Source organism: Pelophylax lessonae (genome assembly GCF_965119305.1).
Source record: "Pelophylax lessonae genome assembly, chromosome: 1".
Classification (NCBI taxonomy): domain Eukaryota; kingdom Metazoa; phylum Chordata; class Amphibia; order Anura; family Ranidae; genus Pelophylax; species Pelophylax lessonae.
The window spans coordinates 426,726,669-426,737,362 of record NC_138768.1 but is presented as its reverse complement, the minus strand read 5'-3'; the positions used below and the strand labels follow the sequence as shown (position 1 = coordinate 426,737,362).

General features: G+C 46.3%; 1 protein-coding gene across 3 annotated transcripts in view; it reads left to right on the top strand.

Annotated features, from left to right (window-relative positions):
- Positions 1-3,918: 3,918 nt before the first annotated feature.
- The window catches only part of SVEP1 (sushi, von Willebrand factor type A, EGF and pentraxin domain containing 1), a 573,162-nt gene continuing 566,386 nt past the window's right edge, over positions 3,919-10,694 (top strand). For all 3 annotated transcript variants that reach the window (XM_082255001.1, XM_082255000.1, XM_082254999.1), the window contains exon 1: positions 3,919-4,473. In XM_082255001.1, the coding sequence (XP_082111127.1) occupies positions 3,967-4,473 (507 nt within the window). In that variant the 5' untranslated portion in view covers positions 3,919-3,966. The remainder of the gene's footprint in view (positions 4,474-10,694) is intronic.

Below are 10,694 nucleotides of genomic sequence, written 5' to 3'. Positions count from 1 at the left end.
CGGAGTTGACACATGGTCTGCCTGCACGTGGCTCAGCACTAGTAAATAGAAAAACGCAAACCCATGTCTGTAGTTGTGAATGAGCCCCCAGGGTCAGTCTCTGGGCAGCTAGGAGACGATGTGGTTATGTAAGTGTGAAGAAGTTGTGTAGCTATGAAGGTGCCTGTACAGTCCCTGTAGTGATCCTAGAAGTGTTTCCAATTAGAGTGGCACTCATGGTATCTGCTGCATGCCTGCTAGTCCACTGGGAAGCCATGTGGGATCAATCAGGGGGCTGATGCTGGCTTTTGAGATGGCTGATGCTGGCCATTGGCTCCCGCTGCTGTAAATCAAAGTCAGTCAGCCAATGAGGAGAAAAAAGGGGGCGTGGCCAGGCCACAGCTTTGTGAATGGACACAGGGAGCTGTGGCTCTGTTCAGGTGCCCCCATAGCAACCTGCTTGCTGTGGGGGCACTCAACAGGAGGGAGGACCAGGAGTGCCAAAGAGGGACCCAAGAAGAGGAGGATCGGGGCTGCTCTGTGCAAAATCAGCTGCACAGAGCAAATAAGTATAACATGTTTATTATTTTTAACTAAAAAAAAAAACTTTAACCACTTGCCAACCAGCCGCCGTACTAACTACAGCGGCAGGTTCCTGCAAATTGCCGTACCTGTATGGCAGTCCGCAGGAGCGATACTGGAGGCGCGCCCACTCGCCAGCAGAGAAGCTGATCCATGGGGCCGGTGGCCGTGCCACCCGCAATCGCAGTCTGTTGTAAACACAGCAGACCGTTGTTCTCTCAGGAATCAATGCATAGCTCCTGTGATCCTCCTATTTAGGAACACAGGTCTCTGTATTGATTCCATAAGCTCATCCCCCCACAGTTAGAAAACACCTCCTAGACTCACACTTAACCATTTCATTGCCCCTGGGTTAACCCCCTTCCCTGCCAGTGTCATTAGTACAGTAACAGTGCATATTTCTGCACCGATTATTGTAGTAATGTCACTGGTCCCCCCAAAAGTGCCAAAAATGTCAGTTAGGGGTCCAATCTGACCGCCGCAAAGTTGCAGTCCCGCTAAAAATCGCTGTTTGCCGCCATTACTAATAAAATAAATAAATACATAAATAAAAATGACATTTATCTTTCCCCCACTTTGTAGACGCGACAACTTTTGCGCAAATGAAAATACACTTAATGGGATTCTTTTTCTACCAGAAATATGTATCAGAATACAAATTGGCCTAAAAGGATGAAAAAAATAGATTTTTAGATTTTTTTTATTTTGAATGTTATATAGCAGTAAGCCCCCGTTCACATAGGGGCGACGCTACTCCGCACCGTGACCTCGGAGCGGCTGCCACGGACTTCATAACATTGAAGTCTATGGCGGTCGCCTCCTGGTCGCCCCAAAGAAGCTCCGGACCCTTTTTCTAAGTCGGAGCGACTTGTGTCGCTCCTATTAGAACGGGTCCGCAGCTTCCCTATGGGAGGCGACCTACGGCGACCTGTGAGGCGACCAGGTCGCCTCACAGGTCGCCTTAGTGTGAACGGGGGCTAAGTGAAAAATATTTATTTATTTTTTTTAGAATTGTCGCTCTTTTTTTGTTTATAGCACAAAAAATAAAAACTGCACAGGTGATCAAATACCACCAAAAGAAAACTCTATTTGTGGGAAAAAGGAACTCAATTTTATTTGGGTACAGCGTCACACGATTATCTGTTAAAGTAACTGTAAAATTGTCTGCGCAAGTGTCTGTTAACCACTTTACCTCTGCTCATTGTGCTGCTACTGCGGCAAAGTGGTTCGTTATCGTCTGGCGACGTAGACCTACGTCACCAGACATTCCCCTTTCTCGGCGCCGCTGGAGGCTCGCTCCCGCTGTTTTCAGTCACAGCGGGAGTCGGGCCAGGGGAGGAGCGGCGGTAATCACCGCCGCTCTTCCCCGATCGTCGGGGATCGAGTGTGGAGATCCACCCGCTTGTGTAAACAAAGTGGGCAGATCTCCTAAGTGACAGGCAGGGTCAGATTGCACGATTCAGCAAAGCTGAACCTGCGATCTGTCCCTGTGTCACATAGTCCCCTCCCCCCACACACGTTACATTAACCCCTTGATCACCAATAAAAGTTAACCTTTTCCCTGCCAGTGCCATTTTTACAGTAACAGTGCATATTTATAGCACTGATTACTGTAGTAATGTCACTGGTACCCCCAAAAGTGTCAGTCAAGGGTCCGATCTGTCCGCCACAATGTCGCAGTCCCGCAAAAAAAAATCACAGATCGCCGCCATCACTAGTTAAAAAAAAAAAAACAATAAAAATGACATAAATTTCCCGTAGTTAGTAAACTCAATAACTTTTGCGCAAAAAAAAATCAAAATACGCTTATTGCGATTTTTTTTACCAAAAATATGTAACAGAAAACAAATTGGCCTAAAATGTTAAAAAATTTTGATTTTTACATTTTTTGGGGGGGAATTTCATATAAAAAAATGTGAAAAATATTGTTATTTTTTCAAAATTGTCGCTCTTTTTTTGTTTATAGCGCAAAAAGTAGAAATCGCACAGGTGATCAAATACCACCAAAAGAAAGCTCTATTTTTTGGGAAAAAAAGGACATAAATTTAATTTGGGTACAGCGTCGCACGACTGCGCAATTGTCCGATAAAGTAACGCAGTGCCGAATCGCAAAATATGTCCTGGTCAGGAATGGGGTAAAATCTTCTGGTCTTAAAGCGGTTAAAAATACGCTCCTTGAGAATTTTTTTGTCAAAGACATGTAGCTAAATACATTTTGGCCTAAATATATGACAAAAATTGAATATATTGGATATTTTCTAACTGTCAAAGTAGAAAAATATTGTTATTTTTTTCAAAATTGTCGCTTTTTTTTTTATTAATATCGCAAAAAATAAAAATCGCAGAGATGATCAAATACTACCAAAATAAAGCTCTGTTTATGGGAAAAAAAGGACGTAAATTTTGTTTGGGTATGGCGTTGCATGACCGCGCAATTGTCAGTTAAAGTTGCACAGTGCCGAATCGCAAAAAGTGGCCCAGACGTAAGACAACAAAATCCTCCGGTGGTAAATTGGTAAAGTAACGCAGTTACTATTATCCCAAAAAATATCCTGGTCCTTGAGGGGGAAAATTTTCCAGTCCAGAAGTGGTTAAATCACATCGCCAATTGCATATTGTACTTGTTGGTAAAGGAAATACTGAAATTTGCACTTAAAACGGTAGTTTTGTAACTTTTGGAAATGACAGTAAAAACTTGGCTTTGCCAGTAAATTTTGGGGGTGTTGTCAGTACATTTTAATCCAGTAGGTTGGCATCACTGGCACCTGGAACTTGACTGCGCGGGTGAGTCTATACGGAGTTGACGCGTGCCCGTTCGCTTTCTATGGTCTGCCAGCACGCGGCTCAGCAAATAGAAAAAGGCAAACCCATGTCTGTAGTTGTGAATGAGCCCCCCAGGGTCAGTCTGTGGGCAGCTAGGAGAAGATGTAAGTGTGAAGAAGTTGTACATCTATGAAGATGCCTGTACATGTAGAAGTGTTTCCAATTAGAGTGGCACTCGTGGTATCTGCTGTCTGCTGGGAAGCCATGTGGGATCAATCAGGGGGCTGATGCTGGCTTTGGGGAATGTTGACAGCCCGATAGACACAGCCAGGGGCTCCGGTGACAAGAAGAGCTCAGCAAATGAAAGGAGGACAGAGGAGGGAGTGAAGGAAGGAAGAGTTAGGAGAAGGAAGGCAGGCACAGAGTGAGCGGAGACAATAGATGTGAAGGGAGGGAGTAATACAGCACAGCCTTGGATTTTCTGCAGATTTTGGAGAGGGGGGGAGAAGAATGGAGAGGAGGGAAGAGTGAACCCCAGCTCAGGCAGCATGCTCCGTATGACATTGATTGGAAGTCTAGTCTAGGATCAGGAAAGGGTGGAGGAGTCCTAACACACAGCAGTTGTCTCCTCTCCAGGTGACCATGTTCCGCTTGGCTTGGCTTTGTCTCTGCCTGCCTCCTCTGCTCCATGGCTGGACAAGTTTTCAGCACCAGATCCCTGCTACTTATAGGAGTTCTTCCCAAGTTTTCCAGATCGCTGCAGAGAGCCGCCCGCTGTCAGAGAGCGCCGAGAACAAAGTGGAGAAGCTGGGCCAATCCTTCAAGAAGAACATCAGGAGGCTAAGAGAGAAGAGCCGGCAATTGGACATGGTCTTCCTGGTGGACGAGTCTTCCAGCGTGGGCCATGCCAACTTCGTTAGCGAGCTAAGGTTCGTCAAGAAGCTGCTCTCTGATTTCCCAGTGGTGCCTTCTGCCACCAGAGTGGCTATTGTCACCTTCTCCTCCAAGAACAACGTGCAGACCAGGGTGGACTATATCTCCAGTAGCCACTCTCACCAACATAAGTGTTCTCTGCTCAACACAGAGATCCCAGCTATCACCTACAAAGGTGGAGGGACCTACACCAAGGGGGCATTCCAACAAGCAGCGGTAAGAGCTTCACCACCTTCATAGCACACATTGACACATTGTTTTTTGTTTGCTTTTATTTATTTATTTTTTTTTGTTTGTATACAAACTTTTTTATTAGGGTGAAAAAATTGTGGTACAAAAGCTTATATTAACAGTGAGGTAAACAACAAAAAACAATAGTCATTGTTACAGAACGTATGTATAAGGCTGCATTCACATGTCAGCGTATGGATCGCGGGCAGAATCGCCGCGATTCCGCCCGCGATCCGGAGATTATTGCAAATCGTGGGGCGCCTGTGCGTTGCCCGTGATTTGCAATAGCCCCCCAAACGATGAGCGATGTTGCCGCGATTTCCGCCTGCCGAATCGCGGTAACATCGCGCAAAAAAATTGCGGGACGCAATATGCTCCAAACAAGCTCTTGTACTTTTTTGGGCGTAATGCATCCCGTGTTTTTTTTTTTTGCGCGAAGTTACCGCGATTCAGCAGGCGGAAATCGCGGCAACATCGCTCAGCGTTTGGGGGGCTATTGCAAATCACGGGCAACGCACAGGCGTCCCGCGATTTGCAATAATCTCCAGATCGCGGGGATTCTGCCCGCGATCCATACGCTGACATGTGAACGGAGCCTAAGTTCTTATGTCAGATATAATTAAACAACAGGATCAAGAAAAAATAAGACTTCGTATGAGTGGTACAGAGTAGCTTATTTATTTATTTTTTTACAAATAACTAGCGCGACTTGTCAGGCCACTTGTCAGCCTGACAAGTCGCGCTCCCTCGCGGTCCATTGACTGCTGCAAAGTTATTATTTGTTTAAGGCTGAACTTTGGACACAAAAACTTTCACTCAAATATTCCTCAATAGCATGGGTCTCCAAACTGCGCCCTGAGGAGCGGATGCGGCCCTTTGCTTGCCTTTATCTGGCCCTTGGGGCACTATTTCTTCCAATGATATCAGGCACTATTCCTCCCACTAACACCTACTATAGGGCCAGGGCTGTCTTTAACACAGGGTAAAAGGGGCAGCTGCCCTGGTGCCCAGTCATTGTTGTGGGGCCCAAAGTATCTGCCCCTTGAGCCCACACTGCCCGTAATAGTTGATAAGTGGATTTGGGAGGGCCCAATAAAATGTTTGCCAAGCATCCAATCAATAATAAAGATGGCCCTGTATGGGGCACTATTCCTCCAGATAATACTAATGATGGGGCACTATTTCTCCCTCTGATTATTATTATTTCAGGTTCTTATATAGCGCTGTCAATTTACGCAGCGCTTTACATATACATTGCACATTCACATCAGTCCCTACCCTCAAGGAGCGTACAATCTAAGGTCCCTAACTCCCATTCATACATACATAGTAGGGCCAATTTTATACAGGATACAATTAACCTACCAGCATGTCTTTGTAATGTGGGAGGAAACCAGAGTACCCCGAGGAAACCCACGCAGGCACAGGGAGAACATGCAAACTCCAGGCAGGTAGTGTCGTGGTTGGGATTCAAACCAGCAACCCTCTCTCTGCTAGTTTAAAGTGCTAACCACTACACCACTGTGCCGCCCTCTGATATCAATGATGAAGCACTATTCCTCCCACTGATACCAATGGTGGGGCACTATTCCTCCCACTGATACTAATTATGGGGCACTATTCCTCCCAATGATGGAGCACTATTCCTCCCTCTCATACCAATGATGGAGCACTATTCCTCCCACTGATACCAATGATAGGGCACTATTCATCCCTCTGATACCAATGATGGGGCACTATTCCTCCCTTTGATACCAATGATGGGGCGCTATCCCTCCCACTGATACCAATGATGGGACACTATTCCTCCCTCTGATACCAATGATGGGACACTATTCCTCCCACTGATACGAATGATGGGGCACTATTCCTCCCTCTAATACCAATGATGGGACACTATTCCTCCCACTGATACCAATGATGGGGTACTATTACTCCCACTGATACCAATGATGGGGCACTATTCCTCCCTCTCATACCAATGATGGAGCACTATTCCTCCCACTGATACCAATGATGGGGTACTATTACTCCCACTGATACCAATGATAGGGCACTATTCGTCCCTCTGATACCAATGATGGGGCACTATTCCTCCCTTTGATACCAATGATGGGACACTATTCCTCCCTCTGATACCAATGATGGGGTACTATTACTCCCACTGATACCAATGATAGGGCACTATTCGTCCCTCTGATACCAATGATAGGGCACTATTCGTCCCTCTGATACCAATGATGGGGCACTATTCCTCCCTTTGATCCCAATGATGGAGCACTATTCCTCCCACTGATACCAATGATGGGGTACTATTACTCCCACTGATACCAATGATAGGGCACTATTCGTCCCTCTGATACCAATGATGGGGCACTATTCCTCCCTTTGATACCAATGATGGGACAGTATTCCTCCCACTGATACGAATGATGGGGCACTATTCCTCCCACTGATACCAATGATGGGGCACTATTCCTCCCACTGATACCAATGATGGGGTACTATTACTCCCACTGACACCAATGATAGGGCACTATTCGTCCCTCTGATACCAATGATGGGGCACTATTCCTCCCACTGATACCAATGATGGGGTACTATTACTCCCACTGATACCAATGATAGGGCACTATTCGTCCCTCTGATACCAATGATGGGACACTATTCCTCCCTCTGATACCAATGATGGGACACTATTCCTCCCACTGATACGAATGATGGGGCACTATTCCTCCCACTGATACCAATGATGAGGCACTATTACTCCCACTGATACCAATGATGGGGTACTATTATTCCCACTGATACCAATGATGGGGCACTACTCCTCCTGCTCACCACCAACCCTGCGGCCATGTTTGTTCTCATTGATGCTGGGAACATTTTCTACCCCCACTGCCCAAAATCTAGTTTCCCTAAGGTCTGAAAATTGGCCATTTGTTTGAAAAGTTTGGGGACTCCTGCTTAGTAGCCATAAAGCACATAAATCCAGTTTGATTGTGGTTAAGTCTTGATTCATACTGGTGCAATGCAGGAAACCCTGCAATTCAGTGCGGGTTCCCGCATCGCACTTGAATTGCATACTGGTTCACACTGACATCTGCGAACTGCTGGGGGTGTCAATCTAAAGTTAATGACACTCCCAGATCAGTTTGAGATCGCAAGTGGGATCTGTCAAATGGCGCAGGAATCGGAAAGCATATGTCTGAACTACCAAGCGATCCGATTCCAGTGTGGACCAAAATGGGTCCTGCACCATTTTAGTGCAAATGCAGTGTAATGTATACAGTTTGTGTGAAGATTCAGCTCCAAACACTACAGGATGCATGCAGAAAACTACAGGAGGGGGCTGATCCAAGACCAGTCACCCTGCACAGGGACAGAGAGCAGCAGTGACTGGTCTTTAACTGCTTGCCCACAGGGCACTTTTACCCCCTTCCTACCCCGGCAATTTTCAGCTTTCAGTGCGGTCACACGCTCATGCAACACTGTAGCCATTTTTATAATTTTTTCACAAATAAACCTTTCTTTTGGTGCTACTTAAGCCCCGTTCACACTGGGGCGATCCGACTTGCCGGGGCGACCTCATAGGTTGCGGCGCGCTGCTCGCACCGCGACCTCGGAGCGGCCGGCACGGACTTCATAACATTGAAGTCTATGCAGGTCGCTCCGGGTCGCCCCAAAGAAGCTCTGGACCCTTTTTCTAAGTGGGAGCGACTTGTGTTGCTCTTATTAGAACGGGTCCATAGCTTCTCTATGGCGAGCGACCTACGGCGACCTGTCAGGCGACCAGGTCGCCTGACAGGTCGCCCCAGTGTGAACGGGAACTTAATCTCCCTACAGGTTTATTTTTCATTTTTTGCTAAACAAAGAAAAAAAGACCACACATTTTTGAAAAAAAAAAAAAGACGCTTTCCTAGTTTCTTTTAACAAAGTTTGCAAATATATATATATGTAATATTATATATAAAAATAAATTATATATATAATATATAATATATAGCACAAAAAATAAAAATCGCACAGGTGATCACATACCACCAAAAAAATTTCTATTTGTGGGAAAAAAAGGACATCGATTTTATTTAGGTACAGTGTCGCACGACCGCGCAATTGTCCGTTAAAATAACGCAGTACCGAATCGCAAAATATGGCCTGGTCATTAAGGGGGCAAATCCTTCCGGTCCAGAAGTGGTTAACGGCCTTTACAGGTTGCCACTTTAGATTTACAGATGAGGTCTAGTGCTAGAATTACTGCCCATGATGTGTTGGATGATTGCTGTTTACATGTGTGCGGGACCAACGCATCTGTTTGCCTTTGCATGGGGCAGGGGCACTTTCCCTTTGCGTGGGACAGGGGCACTTAAATTTTTTTTTTTAATTATTAATTTTTTTTATTTAATTTTTTTAATTTTTAATCTATTGCTTTAAAACATTTTCTTTATCACTTTTATGCTGTCACAAGGAATGTAAAGATTCTTGTGACAAGTCTATAGGACCCCACATACCTCCTCTGCCCTTAAAGTTACATTTAGTACCGGTTCACACCAACGTGGCACGACTTCGGGGGCGACCTGTGAAGTTGCGTGCAGCGCGACTTCGGCGCGACTTGCACGGACTTCACAGAATGAATGTCTATGCAAGTCGCTCCGAGGTCGCCTCGAAGTAGTACAGAAACCCTTTTCTAAGTCGGAGCGACTTGTGTCGCTCCTATTAGAACGGTTCCTGTACCACACAATGGGACCGCGACGGACCGTGACTTGTCAGGCTGACAAGTCGCCTGACAAGTCGTATTAGTGTGAATGGGCTCTAAGGCTGCATTCACATGTCAGCTTATAATCGTGGGCAGAACCGCCGCGGTTCCGCCCGCGATTCAGAGATTTATTGCAAATCGCGGGACGCCTAGCGTTGCCCGTTGATTTGCAATAGCCCCCCAAACGCCGAGCGATGTTGCCGCGATTTACGCCCGCCGAATCGCGGCAACATTGCGCAAACAAAATCGTGGGACGCAATACGCTCCAAAAAAGTACAAGAGCTTCTTTGGAGCGTATTATATAATATTATATATTATATAAGCTGACATGTGAATGCAGCCTAAGAGCCCATTCACACTAGCGCGACTTGTGAGGCAACTTGTGTTGCCCCAGGTAGCTTGACATAACAAAAGCAATGTTAATCAATCAGTGCCGTCTTAATTGGCACTACTGAAGTTGCTCCGACTTCAGAAAAGGGTCCTGTACTACTTTGAGGCGACCTGTGATCCGACTGTCCCATATACTTCAATGGGAGTTGCCTCCTTATCTTAATTGACACGACTTGTTATCAGACTTTCCAGGAAGAAGAAAGAGATTAGCCAGGCATTCCCCACAGACAAAGTCGCCTGTCTCTTCAAAGTAGTGCACAAGTCTCTTCCAAGTCTCTTCCAAGTCTCTTCCAAGTCTCTAAACAAGTCTCTTCAAGTCACGGGGCGACTTTCTGGTAGTGGTAGTGTGAACCAGCTCTAAAGGCTCGGTTTTTTTATTTAATTTATTTATTTATTTTTAAATAACAAACATGCCATACTTTCCTGCTCTGTGTAATGGTTTTGTACAGAGCAGCCCTGATCCTTTTCTTCTCGGGTCCCCCGCCTGAGCTACTGGCTACTCACCCTTGACCAGTGCCCCCAGAGCAAGCCGCTTGCTCTGGGGGCACTGCTCCATGCTCTCTCCCGAGGCCTGGCTTTATGTATTCATAAGACACATAGAGCCGAGGCTCAGCCCTGCCCCTCACTCTCTCCTCATTGGCCTGTGACGGCAATGGGAGACAATGGTGCCCATTGTTGTCTCAACCAATGAGGAGAGAGAGACCCAGGACAGCCCAGTCTCTCGGGCATATCGCTGGATTGAGTGGGAGCTCAGGTAAGTATTAGGGGAGCTGAGGAAATGAATGAAGATAGATTGGTGTTTGGTGTTTTCAAATGCTTTTGATTTTGTAAAAATGGCGCTGTTGACATCCGGGTAAACTGGAAGTGATGTCAGGTCTGGGTTCCCAGAGCCATGAGTCGATCAAAGCCGTTCCGGGCTTTTTTTGGCTCTCTGATCAGCCAGCGGACACGCCAGCTGCCGATGGTACAGGAGAGCCCAAGAAAGCCATGGAAGGCAGCGGAAGGGTGGGACGTCCCCTCCCGTTGCTTGAAAAAACAATCCATCAGCTAGTTAACTCTA